General features: G+C 37.5%; 1 protein-coding gene across 5 annotated transcripts in view; it reads left to right on the top strand.

Moving 5' to 3' along the window:
- Positions 1 to 562: 562 nt before the first annotated feature.
- The window catches only part of PPP1CB (protein phosphatase 1 catalytic subunit beta), a 34885-nt gene continuing 12826 nt past the window's right edge, over positions 563 to 22621 (top strand). The window contains exons 1-4 of one of the 5 annotated variants that reach the window (XM_019649378.1): positions 563 to 651; positions 885 to 1024; positions 18796 to 18927; positions 20799 to 21029. In XM_019649378.1, coding sequence (XP_019504923.1) covers positions 973 to 1024; positions 18796 to 18927; positions 20799 to 21029 — 415 coding nt within the window. In that variant the 5' untranslated portion in view covers positions 563 to 651; positions 885 to 972. The other 4 variants (XM_019650935.1, XM_019650192.1, XM_019651677.1 and 1 more) reach the window with 4 other exon arrangements.

The raw sequence follows: 22621 nt of genomic DNA, 5'->3' as shown, positions 1-22621 counted from the left end.
TGTAAAATATTATTGTTGATCCGGGGCACACTGTAACTTACGTCATCCAGGGACAACTGGGCAACTAGCCTTGTGGAATGGTATCGTATAAAACCTGTTATTAACAATGCTACAGTTTTTCAGCAGAGTAACCCCTTTTTGCTTCCCAAACGTGCAAACCCGAGTTTCAAACACGGGTAACCCAGTCCGCGTTTCCCAGTTAACGGAAACATGAAGACTCCCTTGCAAAACCAGGGAATGAAGCCGAGAAAAGGAAAACGAGGCGGGAAGGGTACAGCTATGCCTACGGAGCGCCCGGGCCTGGGCAGCTGGGAAGCGGGAAGGTCAGCGTTGCCTACGCGCGCTCTGGGTAACGCGAGCTCCTTCGGCGCAGCAAACCCCGGGAGCCTCCGAGGCGCCTGCGCTGCCTCGTCGATTCGGCGCAGTGGAAGGGGCCAGGGAGGGCGACGCACCTGCGCGAAGGCGGTGGCGGCGGCGGCGGCGGCGGCGGCGGGAGAACCGAGTCCAGTGCGATTGCGCGAAGGCCGGGGAGGCGAGGGGGGTGGCCGCGAAGGAGTGCCCCGTGCGCCTGCGCGGGGGCTGCGTGGCGCGGTGGCGGGGCCGGGCGGTGGAGAGTGAGTGGCGCTGCGGGTGAGGCCGTCGGCGGCGCTGGTGAGCTTTGCGGAGTTGGGCGGTGCCGAGGAGGAGAAGGAGGAGGAGGAGGTGGCGGCGGCTGGGTCTGACGCGGCCGGGTTCTTGGGGGCTCCGCTTGCTTGTTTATTTATTTATATATCGTGTGTGCCTCCGAGTGCGTGCGCTCCACTACTTGGTGGGGAGGGGGTGGGGGGAGGGCCCGGGGGAAAGGGGGAGCGGGAACCGGGGTCGAAACGCCGCGTGACTTGTAGGTGAGGGAACGCCGAGCCGTCGCCGCAGCCTCCGCAGCCGAGAAGCCCTTGTTCCCGCTGCTGGGAAGGAGCGTCTGCTGCCGACAAGATGGCGGACGGGGAGCTGAACGTGGACAGTCTCATCACCCGACTGCTGGAGGGTGAGTGGGGAGCCTCCTTAAGTCCTCATTTCTCCTCGGCCGCCGAAACCCGAGGTTACCCCCTTTCCCGCCCAGAGCCTGCCGCCTAGGAGGGTTGCAAGAGGCTGGTTGGCCGGGGGTAGGCAGGTCGAGAGGGGCTGTCCCCGAGGGCAGCCGGGTCGGGTCCGTTGGGCAGTGTCCCCGGACCTTCGGGGACTCGCACAGCGACGCGCCGGTCTGGGGGTGCGAGGAGCCCAGGGGTGCTGGGTGACCCTTCCCAAGGAAAGTGCCAGGATGCGTGCTCCTGTGCATTGTTATGTCCATGGAACGTGTATTTCTTCTCCGTTTTCTTTGTGCATTGCCCTTGGCTGCCTCCTGTTCTTGCTCCGTGAGTGAATTTTATAAAAACCTTCTTGAGACGATTGTTTGATCTCTTCTGCATTTTTATATGATGCTGTAGGACGAACTCTCTTTAAGGAGAGGATAACAGCGGGAGTTAATTGCCTCCCATTTATTATTTTGCTTAAATAGTAAAAAGTCTTTGGTGGAATTGAAGATGCACGCAGGAAATATGGACTATGTAGAGAGGTTTGCTGAAGGGATTGGCTTTCAAGTTTCAGAATTTAACAGGTTTGAACAGGATTTAATTTCTGCACAAACTTAGAAAAGGTCTATTGTAAAGCCTCTCTTGTGTTTTTAAAGTCTTCGCAGTTTTTCAAGTTTCCAGGCCCTTCTGGTTTGAATAGTTTTACGTTGGGGTGGGGGATTGAGAAAAAGAGATGGAGATGCCAAGATATTGAAAGTTAATCGCAGTCTTCTCCCAGTGAATCCCTTTAGCCTAAAATTTGCGTCATCACTAATTGCTTTGTGAGTTTGGAGGGGAAAAAATTAAGCCTTCAAAAAAATTTTAGTCCTTTCTGCCAGAAACCGTCGAAGGATTACATATGCAATAACTGTTACTATTTGTTTTCGAATTACCTGAAGATAATTGTTTGATACAGAGAAGCAATTTGTACTTAACATTTGGAAAATCATCAGATTGTATGATTGGGGGGGGGCGCTAGTTCCTTCCTTTTTTTCCAACCAGTGTCTATCTCACAGTTCTGTGTACAAACTACAGTATATTTGCTCCAGATGTAAAGGCTTTCCAGCCGTCTAAGCCTGAATAAAAAGCAAAGTTTTACCAGGAACGCTTATTTACCTTTTCTTTTCCTACGAAGTTATTCCTGGGAGGCCCCCTGGTGCCTGCAGTCAGTGTTCACTGCTTTAAGACTGTGTGGGTTTTAACAGATGTGATCTTGAGACATTTGCTTTGAAAAAATTTTCATATGGTAATTGTATGTTGTAAGAAGGAACTATAGCTATTTAAAAATTTTAATATCTTATTAACTTGGGGGGAAGTTTAGACCCACCACCATTTTATACATTTTAAACTTGGCTTGTAAATTAGATATTTTTAAAATTTTAACTTCTCCACTTTTATTTTCCACATACTTATATATTTATATACTTTATAGGCATAAAAAAGTAGACATATGTGTTTTAAAATGTTTGATCCGAAAGCTTGTAAGTCAAATGCACCTTTTTATGATTATAGATACTTAAGAATCTTCACTAGTGGATTATTCAAGGTTATTGGATAAAAGATATGGAGTGAAAAATAGGCTGAGTGATTCCATTTGTTTTTGTGTATTCAAATTAAATGTTTGGTTCTGGTTTTGAGCAATCATTTTTCCTTTTCTTTTTTTTTTTTTTTTTTGTGATGAAAATCCTAGTCTAGACATTTTCCCCTTTTAAATTAGCAAACATTTATTGAAGTGCTTTGTGCCAGTCACCAGGAATCTGAAGATAAGATGCAGTTTCTTCACTAGCGCTCCCAGTATAAACAAGTGATTTGCAGGCTTTTTTAGCCTCCCCTTCTGTTGATATGTTAAACACACTCCCATCAGTTGAGTTTCATTACTTCTTAATCCCAAGAAGTATATTTAGTTTAACAATGCCTCCCTGGGATTCTTAAATTCCCCAGGGTCCTCTTCTCCTTTCCCCTTCCAAAATCTAAACCTATTAAAAGACATCCAGAACAGACTTGGATTTTCTAATAAGTAATTATTTTTAGTCTTCAAATAAATTTTTTATGCCTTCCTTGATGTTCATTGATGTTACATGCTAGTTAAATTTAACTCAAATTTAAGTGATGGTATTTTGTAAAAGTTGCCTAGCAGAATAACTACAGTTAGAAATTCTTTTTTAGTATTAAATGAACATACAAATTAAAATTGGGCACCGTTTCTCTACATGGGGACCAGGGTTGGGGAAGACAGGGAATTAGCAGTACTTGATTTCATTTTAAAATGCTGATTGGAGTTCCACAATATTTTTGATTTATGTATTCTTTTTTATTATATTAAATTGCCAATCAACTATAACACTTTTAGTAAATATGTTCTATGACTTTTGCTTTGTCGTTTTTTTTTTTTTTAGGTGGGCCTATCATTGATGCCATATTTACAAAGTGCATGGAATATTTTTAAAAATTTATTATTTAATGCATAACAATATACTGATGTTCGGATGGTGTATATTTTATTGGGTTAAGTTTTACTTAGAACTACAACCAGAGATGTCCGCTATTCTATCCCTTGTAGTTACCTTGCTACCACATTCTTGTGGCTTATCATACAATATAGTATTCTTGACTTGATTGTTTAACTTGAAACTAGTTGCTGTGGTATCCTGGAAAATCCAGTAAAAACTTTTTACTTTGGTATCAGTTCCTGGATGGCAGGGCAAGTATAGCAGAATCACCTGGAACTTTATTCAGACTATAAATGTTGAATTTATTTTGGAGCAGGTAAAATGGGAGGAGAATATGATTTGGGGGAGAAGGTAGGTATGGAAAACTGCTTCCCGCTAATTAACACCGTGCTAGCTCTGTTCCCAACACTGACTTGATCCAAGTGTTTAAAAACTGGGCTGTGTCAGTTGATAATAATTAACATACGCCTATTATAATGTCATTTCATTATATATTATATATCATGTGTATATATCATATACATATAAAACTGTGTGTGGGATGTGCTTTTTTTGTGATTATAAATGTAAGCATTCTTGTAGAAAATCTGTGCAAGAGAAGTATAAATGGAAAAAAAAAACAACTCTCCCATAATTCCACAATCCAGAGATAACGCTTGTTGAAATTTTGATACATTTTTGTTTACATACTTTACACCATTAGAGTATTATTTATATAGCTTTATGGGTTAATTTTTCAAGTACTACATTGTGAGCATTTTTCCTTGCCATTGAAATGTCTTCACAGATACTTCAAAAGCTTTTTGCTGTGTGATAGAAAAGTTTCTTAAAGTTTTTTTCTTTTACTTTACCACAAAGCTAAGCTTGAATAATACAGCATGAATCATAGAATATTAGCACTCTGTATACTTCTGTGGCAGACTGTGATTGTTTTTATATTTTTGGCCCACTAATAGCTTTATGAAAATCTTGGGGTGTGTGTATTCTTGTTTTGTTTTTTAATCAATTTTTCACTTTATCTCAACCTATCATATGTCTGAATTTGTGGAACTGCCGTGATCATTTAATGCACATCTCCCTTCCTTTCTTGGGAATCATGTACTCTTAAAATTTACTTAGACTGACAGACTAAGCAAATAGGAAGTTTTCCTCTTATATGTCTTTTTGAAGATTAAAAAAGGAAAGGATTTGATAAAACAGATTTTTAAAAACTACATGAAAGCCCATCTTTTAAGTAATAATTTTATTTAGATGTAATTCACATACCATACAATTCACCTATTTGAAGTGTATAATTCAGTGATGTTTTAGTATATTCATAGAGTTGTAGGAACACAATTAACTTGAGAACATTTTCACCATCACCACCATCAAACAAACCCTGTTCCCATTAGCCGACACTCCCTTTTTTCCTTCACCTTCCCTCCCAGCACTAGGAAGCCACTAATCTATTTTCTGTCTCTCTGGATTTTGCTTTTTCTGGACCTGTTATATAAATGAAATCATAATGTGTGGTCTCTTGTGATTGGCTTTTAATGTTTTTAAAGTTTATGTTGTAGCATGGGTCAGTATTTCATTCCTCTTATGGCTGAATAATATTTCATTGTATAAATATACACATTTATCCATTCATCATTTGAGTTGTTTCCCCTTTTGGCTGTTGCGAATAATACTGCTATGAACACTCACGTACAAGTTTTTATGTGGGCATGTTTTCATTTCCCTTAGGTATATAGCTAGGAGTGGATTTGCTAGATCATATGGTAACTTTATGTTTAACCCTTTTGAGCAGCAGTTCTCAACCTTTCACAGGGATCGCCTAAGACCATCGGAAAACACATATTTTCGATGGTCTTAGGAACCGAGACACCGCTCCTCTATCCGTCTCCAGGCCCACATGCAGATATGCCCACATACGAGTACCTGGCGACCCCTGTGAAAGGGTCGTTCCACCCCCAAAGGGGTCGAGACCCACAGGTTGAGAACCGCTGCTTTTGAGGCACTGCCAGACTGTTTAAAGCCTCTATTCTGATTAAATTGTTTAATTATGACCCAGTAGTCTAAAGGTTAGACAGCTTAAAGGAAGTGCTACTTGCTCCTGGCCACCTCAACTTCCGCAGGGAAAGTGTGTGTAGATCCAAAGGTAGGTGTGTTAGAAAAGAGCAGGCTAGAGAGTAGAGATATCAGAAGGGTACTTTCTTCTCTTACTTCTTTGTGGATGAGAAGCTGGAGGAGGCATAAAGGTGGTATGTACCTTTATGTTTTTAACTGATTCAGAGATAGGTCTGTTTGTTTTCTAATTAGTTAATTAAATTAATTAGTTTCAACAGGTGAGGGAAACTGACAGTTTGAAGTAGCCCAGAAGTGTTTCTATTTTGTTATTTAAATACAGATCTGGAGCTTTTCTGGTAAACTTCTAAATCCAAGATTAGGAGTCACTGGGATTTAGAATCCATTATATTTATATTTGAGTCTAGAAACAGGATTATATTAAGATTTAGGATTAGTGAGAAAGATAGTAAATTGTACCCAGTAGGTTTTTTTCCCTCTCCCATTTTCTCCACATTTATGGTTTAACAGAGTATCTATTCCAATGTCAGGCATTCTCAAACAGCTTGAACAGAGGTAAGATAATGTAGGTGCATAAGAATGTCAAGACATTTAGAAATAATAACTAAGTATCATTAAGTGTTTCTCAAACAAAGATTATCCTGGAAGTCTTGGGGTATAGGGGCACAAGGAGAAATCGTTTGTAAATATCAGCAGGCTTAGTGATGTGGTGGTGGAGGATAGGATTCCCAGTTGAATCTTCTAGGATTTAGTTTTACTGTGGATACAAATTTATACCTCCAGGCATCAATCAGTGCTCCTGTAGCAGCTGTAAATACCTGTTTCAAGGCTTATTCTTCCTGGAAAAATAGAGGATCAGAGAAGATAGGAAGGAGGAAGAGATCAAGGTCACGAGTCTTTTTTTCTTGTACACCCTCCACCTTCCCCCAAGATTGAATTGGATTACCTTTGAAACCTTGGTTATTAGTAGGTGAAATGTAATTTTTTTACACCCCATTCTCTGAAATATATTGTACAACAGAGACTTTCCATCTGTTAGATAAAATGAAAATGCTTTAATGGAAATAAAGTCTTATTCCACAATTGGAGGTAGAAGACTAAAAGTACAGAAACTAATTCTGTAGGTTAGTAAGTATAAATAACCAGTAGCCATTGTTTTCCTAGTTTGATGGAGGGATTCAGTTCCTGGTCTCTGTGGGTACATGTTATGCAGTAGAAAAAGTAGTAAAAGGACAGTGGCAGTTCTCCTTTATTCTGCCTTTTCACTGTTCACATGTAGCAAAGTGATTTATGAGGATATACATAATCTTCCTAAAAATCACTGGCCTCCCAAATTTACCTGCATTTGTGCAAGGACAAGGAGAGGTATTTATGTTATGTGTATAATCTAGTGGGAACATTGCCTTTGGGTCTTCATATGTGCCGACCCTGTAATTTGGATGCTTTGACACAGTTTATTTCACCATAAAGGAATTTTATCCCCAGAATGTTCACCAAAATATCCCAGAGTTCCCATTTAATCAATTACAGGCTGACCAAAAGCCTGTTCTTGTTTTGCGTACTTGTCTAACATCATTTTTACTTTTGCCCTAATTCTACCCCCTATTTTCAAGATTTAGAGAAGTCTAAGTTACTTTCTGTAATAAAAGAAGTTTAAGGACATCTGTTATACAGCTTTCTCTAATGTTATATTTAGCAGTTATAATGGCTCTTTTTACTTTACATAGTAAATTGAGAAGGAAACTTCATAAGTACTTGTAGGTTTCATCTGTTACTTGAATATTTATCAAATGACGACACAAAGGAATATATTTTGTGAACACCAGACCTTAACTGCAGTAATTATGTGAATCTTGAATGATAATCAAGTGTTTACTCAATTAAGTGTTTACTCAAGATATATCAGTAAGTGTTAATATAGTGGGAGGACATGTTTATACTGGTTAAGGATATAGATTCTGCATGTATTTTAATTTCAGCTCTGCCCTGGTTTCTTTTGCATATTGGGGATATTAGTAAGTACCTACTTCATAATATATCTGTAAAGATTAAACAGGTAAAAACACTTTGAACAATTCTTGGCACATAATAAAAGCTCAGGAAGCGTTAGCTGTTAATTGTTTAGTATAAACCTGAGCCAAGAAATAGGTAATAGAAAGCTTCTTATGTTGCTGAGTCCTGGGCCCTCCCCATAGTAATTTTTTTCCCCATAGTAATTTTTAAGCAGGCTGTTCCTTGTGATGATCTGATATTGTGTTCTCCATATTGTGTTTATTGCATATAACCACTCTTCTCATATGTATGTATGTGTGTGTTTGTGTATAAAAATATTTTTTTCCTGTTCACATTATCCAGTGTGTATAACCTGGTTTGACATGTTGGTGCTGAGAGGGAAATATTTCTAGGCAGGATAAGATGGTGAAAGGTGATTTAAGAAAATTTGTTGTATGCTTTCTTTAGGCTAGAGACTAGAGCAATGGATTGCATACTTTTTGAGTCTTGACACCTCTTGATATTTGTAAAGAGAATTGAAGACAAGCTTTTATTGATGTGAGTTATTTATTGGTACTCTGTTAGAAAGTAAAACAATTTAAAAATATCTCTTCTTTAATTTAAAATAATAACCCATTACATTTGAGCATGTTTGTTTTCTAAAACAACAAAAATTGTGATAAGCAAATCTCTTTAATGTCCAGTTTTATAGAAGATAGCTGAACTATCATATCTGCATTGATACATTATTTTGGTTGAAGCATATAAAGAAAATATCTGGAGAATGAAGGAGTATTTTAATAGCTGTTTAAGATAATTGTGGATATACTTTAATATACCAAAAATTGATAAGTGGTAATTTCTTAATGGTTAATTGTAATGTGGAATCTAAAATATCAGTGAAATTTTTGTTCTTTTACATTGAAATCCATTTATCTTTAAATGGATCTTACACATGACTTTGTAATATGCATTGGTCATTTGGAAAATACTGGTTAAGCTGAATTATGCAGATGTTTAAATGTAGACACATCTTACACAATATAAAAAAAATCACATTTGTTAATATTACAGCAAGATATTAGAAGAGTCCTTAAGTATGGAGAGGCTGTCACTTTCCTGGTGCTGGATACATACAAGGTTTCCAAATTTTTAATTTTCACTTGAAAGCTTGAGTCTTATTAGCAACAAATGCTGAGAGTTGTTTTCCTTGAAATGACAGACACACTTTCTTCGTATTCAGGAAGATCTGTTAAATATCTAAGTGTGAATAACCATAGTTTGTCAGTGGTGCTTTCCAGTAAAAAATATGTCCTATGACAATAAGTGGCTAGATTAGCTTGGAGCTAAAACAGCCAGGTGAGTGCTTTTCTTGAAGACAACTGTTGTACTTTGGTATGCAGCAGAAATACTTGATGGGTACTTTGCATTTCATCATACAGAATATATAAAAGGTGTATATTCAGTGGTGGAGATGTAATAAAATTGTTTCTACTTCTTCGTCAAGGACATTCTTAAGTGAAACTGGACTTCGTAGTGTTTTACTGTAAGTGCATGGCAGGGAACAACCCCAGTGATTACCAGTACAGTTAGGCGCCACTGACTTGGTTTCTGCTAAGGTGCCAGCAGTTTTATCAACCATTGCTTTTACACCATGCAGATGTCAACACAGTGAATAAGGGATCACACTTTGAGAACCACTGGCCTAGGGCGCTTCTTCCTTTATTCCTGAATTGTCTAGCCTCACCTGTATGTTACTTTTCCTCTTTTCTCATTATCTATTTGTTTACCAGTGTACCAGGGATGATTTTTTTTTAAGATAATTCACAGACCCCTTTGAGAATTCATGAAAGCCATGGGCCTTCTCAGAAAAATATACGTTTGTGTACATACACAATATTATAGACACTTGGGGGTATTATACAGGACTCCTGAAGGCCATCTGTAGGCACTGAAACCACATTAATTATTCCTACCAGACAGACTTAAATTGAAGTTATGGCAGCTGCTTAATTTACTTCAAACTAAAATTACACATTTTAGCCAATTGTAAAATTTATACTTTTTTCCCCCTTTGGTGGACCTATGTGCTAAAAATGTTGAATTTTGCCATTTCATTATACAGAAAAAAATTTAAGAACTTTAGGAAACCTGGATTTAAGTTAACTTGACTATTGATTAGTACAGAACCTCGAGTGAATCTTTTTTGAGGGTGGGAGTGGGGTAATTAAAACATTAAAGTTTAATGACTAACATTTTATGGGGCAGACTTGATAAGTGGTGGAGTTAGTTTTTCTTGGCATCCTTTCTGTTTTAGAGAAGATAGTTATTAATAAGAACTTGCTGGAGAAAATAGCAGGTTATTGAAAGATAAAATTTAGTGCACACACAACACACATACAGACATATATATCTCACACCATTTGTAACTTAAAAGACAAACCTGCATTGAGAAAGTTTTTACACGAATACAGAATTTGAAGTGTAATGATTGAGTACAATTTTTTGTAATTATGAGAAAAGGGGAATTCTTTGGGGGGAAGGATAACATTTTGTTTAATTGCGGTTTAGTTAGTGTTCTGTATCAGAATTGATTGCAAGTGTTCATCTGTTGATGCTGATCTGTAATGAGATTTTATGTATTTCATCTTGGAAGAGATCTTTTACCACAGGTACTGCCAAGTACTGATATCTACCTATAAGCATATGATTTTAGTTTAGTGGTTTTAGTCATCACTTGGAAGGCATTTATAGAATTCTATTAGTCCTCTCTTGATGTTTGCCTTTTAGTATGTCATTACATTGCAGATTAATCAATTCCAAGAGAGGGTTAGGTGGAAGCTTTTCATCCGCACAATTAAATGAATTTTGATATGTACTTTGCCACTAGCGTTGAGATCTGGAGATTGCTGTTAGAATTGTGGCTCAAACTTGGAAAACATATTGGGGGTGCCAAAAAAATGTATACACATGACTTGTATTCATCTTTTGTTATCAGTATGTATTATTACAATTATAATAGTTTTTTCCTTAAAATGTGTATACATTTTTTCGGCTCCCTCTGTATGTGATGCAAATCTGAGGGAATGAAGATCTCACTTGTTTTTTTTGTTTTATTAGGGAATTGGGGGGATGGGAACAGCGCTGGGGAATTGGGAAAGGGGAACAGACAAGTTGCTGTCATTTTGTTCTTCAATCTAGTTGTGGAGGACGTTGCTTCACTGGCCCAAGTTGGCACCATCATTGCGCTCTTCCCAGGCGAGGCAGATCAGTCGCCGGCTTCTGGACGGCCGCTCACTGCGGCTGCTGGCCGCTCACTGTGGCTGCTGGCCGCTCACGCTGGCTGCTGGCTACACACGGTAGCCCATGGCAATCCACTGCCGCAGGGGCTGCAGCCTACGCCGCCGCCGGTGACTCATGGCAGCCCAGCTCCAGGTTGAGCTGTTGTTCAGCATCTTAGCTGTGGAGGGCAGTGTCACTGGCCCTCATATGTGGGATCCGAACCAGGGCCTTCTGGTGTCCCAAGCCAGTTCTTAACCATCGTGCCACTCAGCCGGCCCAGATCTCACTTGTTTTAACTTTGTACAGCACCAGAAGTGTATAAAGTAACTGACATTTTCTTGGCATTCAGGCAACATTAGTAGAATGATTTAACCTACAGCATAGTATTTTTTTGCTTTATAATTTTAGGTAGAATCATTAAGAAACTCAGGTTCGCAGCAAAACCTAATTTATATAACTACTCAGTGTTTGATAATAGTGACTGTAGGGGATTCTTCTTATTCAGAAAAATGTCATTATTGGCCCTGAACTCAAAAAAATCACAATAAAACTTTGATCACTACTAAGCCATCAAACTGCTGGTGGTAGGGCAAGTCAAAATATTCAGCTTTTATTTCCAACAAATATTCTTGGAACTGACAGTGGTTAAGTTCATGAGAGATGATGGAGTTCACCATTGATACCATTGGTACAATAATACATAATACATTAAAATATTATTCTGCTGAGTAATTACAATTGCTCCATAGACTTTAAGCATCTTAAATTTTCACAAGCTTTGTAAAATTGTCCAACTAAGTCTTTCTGCTCCACTTGTATTTTTCTCACCATCAGTTTTTTTTCCTCTCAGTTTCTTTGAAAATATTTTTCTTGCCTGTTGTTCCACCCAGACTATTTTTAGAAGGCTAACTCTTCAGTCACTTCAAATTCAGTATTGGCTCCTCAAAACGCAACAACTAAATATTGGTATTACCTGTGAACTCATCAAGAGCCTTAGGAAAACCACTCAAAATAATTTGTTTTGTTTTTTAGCTGATTATTGATGTTGCTTTCAATGACCTCAGCTTTTCAAGAACTGTTTTTACAAAAAGGCTAATAGCCTTAAGCAAATTTTTGTCTTGGGACATATTTCTTTGGCTTTTCCAAACACAATTTAATTACTAATCATTGGTAAATGGCTTTTGTCACTTGCTAACACCTGAGCCAGTTGGAAACTTACTTTTGGTTGCAGCCTCATTTTTATTCTTGTGAAGAAATTCTGTTGTGATGAGATTCCATTTAAATTTTTTTTTTTTTAAAGATTTTTATTGGGGAATTGGGGGGATGGGAACAGCGCTGGGGAATTGGGGGAAGGGGAACAGACAAGTTGCTGTTGTTTTTTGTTCTTCAATCTAGTTGTGGAGGATGTTGCTTCACTGGCCCAAGTTGGCACCATCATTGCGCTCTTCTCTGGCGAGGCAGATCAGTCGCCGGCTTCTGGACGGCCGCTCACTGCGGCTGCTGGCCGCTCACGCTGGCTGCTGGCCACACACGGCAGCCCATGGCAACCCACTGCCACAGGGAGTGCAGCCTACGCCGTCGCCGGCGACTCATGGCAGCCCAGCTCCAGGTTGAGCTGTCGTTCAGCATCTTAGCTGTAGAGGGCAGTGTCACTGGCCCTCATATGTGGGATCCGAACCGGGGCCCTCTGGCATCCCAAGCGAGTTCTTAACCATCGCGCCACTCGGCCGGCCCCCATTTAAATTTTTAAAAATTTTATTTTGACTGTTGCTTTCCTGTGAATTGGGAATGTCGTGATGAGTGCTTAGTCTGGTAATGTGAACATACGTTCTTTTAGCACAGCTATAATGTCATAAATATAATGCCTAGCCGTCTAATCAAGTAATAAAATAATCCACACTCCACTGTGCCTTAAAAGCACAGTATTCACATTCTGCTTTTATTGCTTTGACTTGATCAATATGCATGGGTAATAAAAGTTTTAAAAAAATGTTGCAGTACAGTAATAAGCATGACACTCTATACACTGCTGGGTTAAAAGTGCATCTCTGCTCAAGAGTGCAAGCTCTGAGCAACAGCGGTTCGATGCCCAACCCGAGCTGAGCTGCTGCTAAGCTGCAGACAGGTGGCAGGATGGCTCAGCTAAAAAAAAAAAAGTGCAGCTCTGCAGTTTGCAGTACCCCGAGAAGCAACGCGAAGCAATGAGAGTGCCCCGCGTGGTCTCTATTGTAACTACTCTGCCAGTGTGTCTTGAAAGTGCCTGTAGGTGATACATAAATGAATAAAAGTGATTGTGTTCCAGGAAAACTTTGATTATGGGCACTGAAATTTGAATTTCATATAATTTGTATGTGTCACAAAATAATGTTCTTTTTTTACCCCCAAACATTTAAAAAATGGAAAAATTACTCTGAATTTACAGGTTATACAAAAACAGGAATTGGGCCAGATTTAAGCCTCAGGTCTTAGTGTTTCCCCCCTTTTCTGATGTAAACATGACTGTGCAGAAAAATTGCCTTATCAGGAGTCAGGAGACCTTAGTGTGACTGATTCAGTCAGATAAAATATAGGGTTAAGGCCCAAAGTGCCTAGTCCTTGGTACGGTATTCCTCAAAATTCTTTATGTAATCATCTAGATTTCTAGTGTGTGCCCAACAATCATATTTTTTGTACCTCTCTGGTTTTACTTGAGCAGCCTTTCCATTTCTGTCAAACAGGAAGTGTTTCAGGGTTTGATCTTCAAGAGAAGGGAAGCACTGGAGAGCTTAGTCACTGTGGCTTTTTTCCTGGAAGCATAGGAGAATTGATCCCAAACAAAAAGTCACAGTCTTACTAGACTAGAGGAGAGGTGGAAGTCAAGGGCCATTAAAACAGTTGAAAGCGGAGAGATTCCACATAGATTCTAACCTCAAAATCTGTAGTCATTTCCCCTTAAAGTCATTGACTGACTTCTAAGGTACACATGTGTGCGAGAAGATTCTAAGAAAACAGTAGCTGGAAAGCTAAAGATCTGAGCAGAGATTCCAGGATCCCCCTAGTGCCAGAGAGGCAAAAATTGACGTTGAAACTCTGCCAACTTAGAGGGACCTTTAACACCCCGAGTTTTCCATTGAGATTTCATCATGGCTACTCCGTAAGATTTAAGGCAAACCGAAATAGACTAACCCTCAAGAAAATGTGGGTGTCGTTGGCATTCTGTTAAAAGGAAACAACCCCTCTATAGGGGAAGATGTCGTCTATAACTTACACAATTTTTCATCCATAACCATATATTTTATTAAGCAAAATGCGACAGGACATGCTAACAGGATTAATTAACCAAAAATCAAGAAGAAAAGGAACAAATCCATAGATAATTCAGATATTAGAGTTACACAGAGATTTTAAAATAATTAATTTAATATGCTCAAGATAGGAAAAGATGAAAATTTTACCAGACCTAGAAACTACCACTTAAAAAATACATTAACTAAAATTAAGAACTTGGTAGTTGGATTTACTAGCAAATTAGAAACAGCAGAATAGAGGAGTAAACTAGAAAAAAAGAGTTGCAGAAATTATGAAATGCTGAGAGAGAAAAAAAATGGAGGAGAAATACAGAAAGAAAGCATAAGAGACCGTAGAAGGGCTTAACATGTGTAATCGGAGTCCCAGAAGGAGAGGAGATAGAGGATGGAAAAAATACTGACCAAGAAGTTGCCAAAACTGAGAAAGAGACCAAAACACAGATTAAAGAAACTTTGTGAATTCCAAGCAGGGAAAAGACAAATAAGGCCGTATTGAAACCCATCATAGACTTAACTGCTAAAAATCAAAGAAAAAGAAAACCTTAAAAGCTGCCTTCAGGAGAATAATAATAAGAGTGGTTGATGTATCACCTGAAACTACAGAAGCCAGAAATCAATAGAATGAGCTCCTAAAGTACTGAGGAGGAAAAAAAAAAAAAGAATGCTAACTAAAATTCTAAATCCAGTGAGTATATCCTTTAAAAGTGAAGGCAAAGACAACCTGAGAAAATTTATTGATGATAGACCATCAGTAAAAAAACGCTAATGGAAGTTTATGTTTGAAAGAAAATGATCCCAGATAAAAGCATGGCACTGCAGAAAAAAAAATGAAGAACAGCAATAAGGATAAATGCATGTAAATATAAATTAATACTGTTCAAAATAATAATTACGGCATGCAGGGTTTAAAATATGTGGAAGCATTACTGGATGACACCTGTAGAACAAAAGGCTGGAAAGTATAGTAAATCATTCCAAAGGGTATTTGTTATTTCTAGAGTAACCACCAAAAGGAAAAGAATATATAAAAAGCTAATAAAGGAGAAAGTGGAATCATAAAAGATAATTATTAATCCAAAGAAATGCAAGAAAAGAGAAAGGAATAAAGAACAGATGAGACAAAACAAATGACAGGATGGTAGACTTCAACTCAACTTTATCAGTAATTATGTAATAGTAAATGTAAAAGGAACAAACACTCAAGACAAAGCTCAGAACTAACTGTATACTGTTTACAAGGGACATTTTAAATTTAAGGGCACAGATGAGTATGTAAAAGAATGGGGAAAATATATCATGTGCACATTAACTAAAAGAAACCTGAGTTGGCTATACATTTATGTCAGAAAAAGTAGACTGCAAGGCAAGAAGTATCACTAGAGGGTAAAGAAGGGCATTGCATAATGTTAGAAGAATAAACTCAACAGATAGACATAATTATCTGATACTTTTTAGGTATTTAATAAGTCTAAAACACACAAAAAAGTTGATAGAACCAAAGGTTAAAATAGACAAGACCACAGCCATAGATTAACACACTTTTCTCAGTAACTGTCAGCAAGAATCTAGAAGATTAAAAATACATAGTCAACTTGACGTAAGACCCACAACTATAGGATATGCAATTAACCCCTGAATAATATGGAGGTTGGGGTGCAGTCAGAAATCCATGTGTAACTTTTGATTCCTCTCAAATTTAACCACCCTCAGTATCTATGGGGGTTTGGTTCCAGGACCCCGTTCGAATACCAAAATCCATAGATGCTCAAGTCCCCTGTATAAAATGCCGTAGACCAATGCATGCAGTAGGCCCTCCACATCTTTTGGACTCCCAGCTGTGAATCAAAAACAGTACAGGTGTTTATTGAAAACAAACAAAAAAAGTTTTTACGTGGAGCTGAGCACTTCAAACCCATGTTGTTCAGTGATCAACTACATGCTTTTTAATGGAACATTTGAATGGAACATATGAATGGAACATTTACTAAAATATACTATAGGGCTGGCCGAGTGGCTCAGTTGGTTAAGGGCTCGCTCAAGAGTTTGAGCTCTGAGCAACAGCAGCTCGATTCCCAGCCCGAGCTGAGCAGCCGCTAAGCTGCCAACAGGTGGCAGGAATGGCTCAGCTTAAAAAAATAATAAATAAATAAATAAATAAATAAATAAAATATACTATACACTATACCATTAAGCAAATCTCAGTAAATGGGAAAGAAATGAGATCTCTTATATGTTCTCTGATGTCAGTGATGATAAACTAGAAATCAATAGCAGATAACTAGAAAAACCTAAAATATTTAGAAATTAAGCAATGTACTTTTACATATCCTATTGGCTAAAGAAGATATATTAATGAAAATAATATGATTACCTGAATAATAATGAAAACGTGTCAAAACTTGTGCAGTTGCAGCTAAAAGCAATGCCTAGAGGGATATATATAGCTTTAAGGTATATGTTAGAAAAAACAAAAGGCTGAAAATTAAGCTTCTATTTCAAGACAATAGAAGAATAAGCAAATTATAACCAAAACAGTAGAAGGAAAACTATAATAAAAATAAGCAGAAATCAAATAAGCAGATGTATGATTTTTAGAAATGAAATCATTGAAAGATTAAATTGATAAACACCCAGGAAGACTGATAATATAAAAAATAGAAAACAAATTACCAATATCAAGAAAGACACAGAGGACATCACTGTTAAAGGAGACTAAAGAGATGGAACAAATGCAATAATGTTATCCTGGATTGAATTCTGGACTAGAAGGGAAGAAGATACTATAAAGGACATGAATGAGATAGTTAGTAAAATTATAGTATATTCTTTAGATTAAAGATTTGTATCAATGTTAAATTCCCTGAATCTGATAACTGTACTGTGGTTATATGAAAGAATATTCTTAGGACATACATACTGATGTACTAAGGAGTAGAGGAGCATGATGTATGCAATCCATTTTCAAATGGTTCCAAGAAAAGTAATACACACACACACACACACACACACACGGATAATAAGATATTATAAATAATAGATATTTTATGCACTGATGGTACAACTGTATTCTGTAACCATTATTTCCCACATTTAAAACTTAATGCTAAGATTAAGAATTGTTCCTATTGCTGGGCATTGAATCTAAGCTAGTATTCTGCATACTTAATGGAAGGTACAAAGTTAGATGTCTTTTTTGGTCTTAGAAAAATCCAGATGTCCATGGGAAGTAGGTAATTTGAGAGCGAGTTAGGTTATGCTAAGCTCCCATAATAAAAGTTCTGCTGATCCTTGTTTTGAATTTCAAGGATGGTCTTATTAACTGTCATATTTGCTAAAGCACATTTTAACATTTGTCTGTCTCCTCTTTGTTACTATATGTTACTATGTAAATGAAAAATAGGGCCGGCCGAGTGGCTCAGTTGGTTAAGAGCTCGCTCAAGAGTTTGAGCTCTGAGCAACAGTGGTTCGAGTCCAGCCCAAGCTGAGCAGCCATTGAGCTGCCAACAGGTAGCAGGACGGCTCAGCTAAAAAAAAAAATATATATATATATATATACACACACACACACACACACACACACATGGATTTACTTTTTCATGTGGGAGCCTTTTTTTTTTTCCCTCCTCTTAAGCCTCTCCCTGACAAAGGAATCAACAATTTTTAGCAAGAAATGTGTGGACTTAATTGTAAATGGGAAAGAGTAGGGGTAGATATACAGTCTCTTGTTTTCTTTTTTGTAATGTCTTTTCAGTTAAGATTAAATGGGAGCTAGCAGTATATTTAGAGGTTAAAAAGAGAGCCAGTGGAGAAGACAATGTTGAGAGGAAATGATTCCAAGTTCAATTCAATAGGGCAAATAAGGACCCTCTCCATGCACCATTTCTATACAATCCATCCCAGAAGTTACTGGGAACCATATTATTTAATGAATTTTATTCCCCATGCACCATTTCTATACACTCCATCCCAGAAGTTACTGGGAACCATATTATTTAATGGATTTTATTTACTCATTCATGTGAAGAATGCTTTCCTCCATCTAAATAGCTTATAGAGTTTTTAGTATAATGCCCTATTGTGAACATAATAATGCATTAAAAATTTAATAAATAGCTGGCACGTTTTAAAATTTGCTTTGATTAGAAAATAGAGGTTGTGGTTGCTAAAATTCTTGGGACTGCTCATACTATTCCAAGGAAGTGTGCAAAGCTTTTAATTTTCCTTTCTTCCTAGCCACTGCTTCTTAATGATACTGTTTTGGCCTTCTACTAAATGCAAGACATTGCTGAGAGAGTAGGCCAGACTCTTAGTGGTGCTGTCCCTGAAACCTATTAGGTTTCTTAGGCTGTGAGGCCTCAAGTTGGCCACTGGAGAGCAAACGAGGACTGTATGTCCATGGCAGCAGCCTTAAGAAGAATCATCAAGACAAGCAACAGTGGAGATAGAGAGAAGCCAAAGATCATAGGATATAACCTTACTGTTAGCCTAGGACACAACAGGGTTTCTGGTAGTTCGCTGCCTGGGTGACCTTTCTGATCTTCAAAATATGAGCCTGCCTCTTTTCTAAGAATTATTATTTTATAGATAAATTTGAGAAAACTGACCATTTTATTTGTTGTTTATCAGTACGAGGATGTCGTCCCGGAAAGATTGTGCAGATGACTGAAGCAGAAGTTCGGGGCTTATGTATCAAGTCTCGGGAGATCTTTCTCAGCCAGCCTATTCTTTTGGAGTTGGAAGCACCGCTGAAAATTTGTGGTATGTAAATGAGTAAAGTTGGAAAGAATTCTTTTGAATTCTGGTTTTCCTCCCATGTTTACATTGAAAATGATCTAGTGAAAACATTTGGAAATTTTTGTATAAAAGAGAAGATTGATAGGTTTTATTATATAAAAATTGAAACTTTCAGAAAATGACAAGTTACAGACAAGAAAATATTTGCTACATATATGACAGATAAAAAGATTGCTATTCACACTATGTAAAGAATTCTTATAAATAAAAAAAGACAATACAATAGAAAAATTTCAAAAATTAAAAGAGGCAGGTCTTAGAAGAAAATCAAGTGGCCAATAAATGTAAGATCCTCAGCCTCACTACTAATCAGGAAAATACAATTTAAAAAACAAATCCTGAACGCTAATCGGATTGAAAAAAATATCAAAAATTGATACCCAGTGTTGTCAAGAGTTTAGAGAAATGGGCGTGTCAGTACAGTGGTTAGAAAACATAAGTACAGAATTTTGGGTGTCAGTATGGCAATATTGGCAGTATTGTAACTTTGTTGTGATAATTTTGATTTATTTTGAAAACGATATAACTTTATAGTTTGTTCTTTCAAGTCTTAGAGTGGCTTTTGGCCAAAAGCAAAAACTTATGCCCTTAAGTTGAGTGATCGCATTTTTCTATAGTTCTCATAACAGTGAGAAGTGGTTTATAATGTATTTTACTGGGTTTTGGTTTAATAACATAGTTTTTCTTTTTAGAGACTGTTAGAGTTGATGACATAGCTTTATGGATTTAACTATCAGCATTTGCTTAATCAAGGATTATTTGCCATATGCAAAAATTTGCATTCTCCTGAATGTTTCTTAGTGATCTACAGTCACACTGTGTAACCTGCAAATGCTTAATGTGCTCTTTAAATACTTTTTTTCTCTTTCTTCATGTGGTTTATTAAGTCATGTGCTTGGTGCTTCTTTGTACAGTGACTAGAAAATAAGATATTAACTAAGTAAACGTTCGTTGAAAAAATAAGCTTACAGTGTCATCTTTAAGTACTAAGTAATAATATGGCATTTTGTGGAAATGATCTGTCCCTTTGATGAATTTAAATGAAGCAAATATAGCTACTTGTAAATCACCTTTAAAATAATTCAAATTCTCAGCAAGGTACTCTTTAAAACGCTTTAATATATAGAAAATTATTGAATAATAATAAAGAATAATAAATAAAACAGTAGAGATAATTTGAAAGTGATAGAAATTATTTATGCTAAACATTTCTAAGTTCTTGCTGTTTGTCTCTCTACTTGGTATAACAAAGTGACCTAAGTAAAACTACCAAATAACAAGAGTAACTATTAGTTTTCTATTGTTGTATAACAGATTACCCCAAAACTTTATGGCTTAAAGCAAAAACATGAATTTATCATCTCACATTTCCCTTGGGTCAGGAATTTGGGCACAGCTTAGCTGGGTCCTCTGGTTCTAGGTCTCTCACAGGCTGCTATTAAGGTGTCATCTGGGGATGCAGTCCTCTCCAGGCTCGACTGTGAAAGGACTCAGTTCCTTATGGGCTGTTGGACTGAGGGCCTGAGTTCCTAATGAGCTATTGGCCAGGGGCCTCCTTCAGTTCTTTGCCATATGTGCTCCATAAGGCAGCTGGCTTCATCACTGAGTGTGACAGAAGGCAAGAGGGAGAGCAAGCAAGATGGAAGTCACAATCTTGTGTAACCTGGTCTCAGAAGTGCCAGGCTAGCTCACTTTTGTTAGAAGCAAGTCACTAACTACAGCCCACATTTAGGGGGAAAGGATTACATAAGGGTGTAAACATGGGGAATCATTTCATAGAAGCTGCTTTTACCACAGTAACCAAATATTCTAAAACCACCTTTTTCTATTTTTAGGAGATATTCATGGACAGTATACAGATTTACTGCGATTATTTGAATATGGAGGTTTCCCACCGGAAGCCAACTATCTTTTCTTAGGAGATTATGTGGACAGAGGAAAGCAGTCTTTGGAAACCATTTGTTTGCTATTGGCTTACAAAATCAAATATCCAGAGAACTTCTTTCTCTTAAGAGGAAACCATGAGTGTGCTAGCATCAATCGCATTTATGGATTCTATGATGAATGTAAGTAAAAATAAAACCCTATTTTTTATTAATGAAAAAATTCCCTAATAATTTTCCATTTAAAAAGAGTTCCTTCGAGTCAGTTTTCTTAAAATATGATCTATCAAGCATAAGCCCAAGAAGAGAGCGTTTCATAGAAGAGGAACCTGAAACTGGGAAATGATAGTAATGAAATTGGTTCCTTGGGCTCTATTTGGTCATGTTGTTTCAGGTTGATTGCAGCTTACTCAGCAGGACTCTTGTAATTAATTTACATAGTAAAATATTCAAGTGTAACAGAGGCCACTGTAGACAGTAGCCTCTGGTATTCTAGTGTCCGTTAAGGTTTTAGCTCTCAGCATTCTTGTGATGTGACAGAAACTCTGATTGGCTCTGTGTCACAAGAAATAGTGAGACATCCTATAAAATTATTTGAAAGTTGAAGTTCATTACTAGAATTTTAGTCTATGCCTATAAACCTAGAGAGATAAGCATACTGAATACTCTGGGGTATCCTTATTTTGTTGTACTCTTTTTCATCAGTAACAAGTCACTGATTTGCTGTTGTATGGTAGTTCTTACAAGTATCATTACTGAGTTACCCTACTATTGGGTTGTTGGAAAAGTCATGACGCATTTTTTCTGTTTTTCATTGCAAAAATGCATCATGACTTCCGATAACCCAATACATTTTAATTTGGTCTTTTGCTTTTGTTAGAGTATGGGACTGGGCATATATTTGGTGAATTACAATTTGGAACCAATTAACAACGATTTTCAAATTGAATTTATTGGTTTTTAGTGCTGAATTCCCTATTAGAATCCATTTTTGCTTTTCTCTATCATTAAATATGGTAGAGACTTATTCAAGCTCCTCTTTCCTTGATCCATTTGATGGTTTATTTGACAAATGTTTGAAGAAGTGTTATAAGCATGGCACACTTCTAAATACTGGGAATGCAGCAGTGTACAAGATAGATGGTATTTATTCTCATGGAGCTTACATTCTAATGGGAATGATTCTTTATTTGAATTTATATTGCATTTTCATTTCTGAGGTATTTATGGTTTCAGTTGTTTAAATCAGACCAGTGGGCAGGAAGTGGGCTGTAGTATATTCAAACTATAGCCACTTTTCAAAGCTACATCAGAAATAGAGGTATGTTCTTAAAAGATAAAATATGGGCTTGAATATCCTCGGGATAGAAACGACATCAAATGAAATGATATATGTGAGAACACCTTGTAAATGCTGCTTTGAGTCAGGTTACGGCATAAAAGTGTTGGAAATTAGTGCTTTTGTCTTTCATCCTTTCCCTGGGTTAGTTGTTGTAACTTATTGCCAAATTCAGAAAAATCGAGTAACTCTAAAAAGGTGAACATACTACTTTGTTGTAGCGCTTTTTGTTAGACTACAGGAAAATTATAGCCTTTGTGTCTATTTATACTTGCTATAGTGTCAAGTTGTAATTCACTCAAAAGTGAATACCAGTTAAGCACTTGGAAATTCTCCTTTCTTGGCAGTAAGTTTATGCTGTGTTACTCAATGCATTCTAGTTCAAATGGCCAGTGTCCAGAGGTGCTCCTTTCACTTCTACTTACTTATTTGGCTA

The sequence above is a fragment of the Hipposideros armiger genome, unplaced genomic scaffold (genome assembly GCF_001890085.2).
Source record: "Hipposideros armiger isolate ML-2016 unplaced genomic scaffold, ASM189008v1 scaffold_0, whole genome shotgun sequence".
Lineage (NCBI taxonomy): Eukaryota > Metazoa > Chordata > Mammalia > Chiroptera > Hipposideridae > Hipposideros > Hipposideros armiger.
The sequence above is the reverse complement of the archived record's forward strand: the minus strand, read 5'-3'. Positions and strand labels throughout refer to the sequence as shown.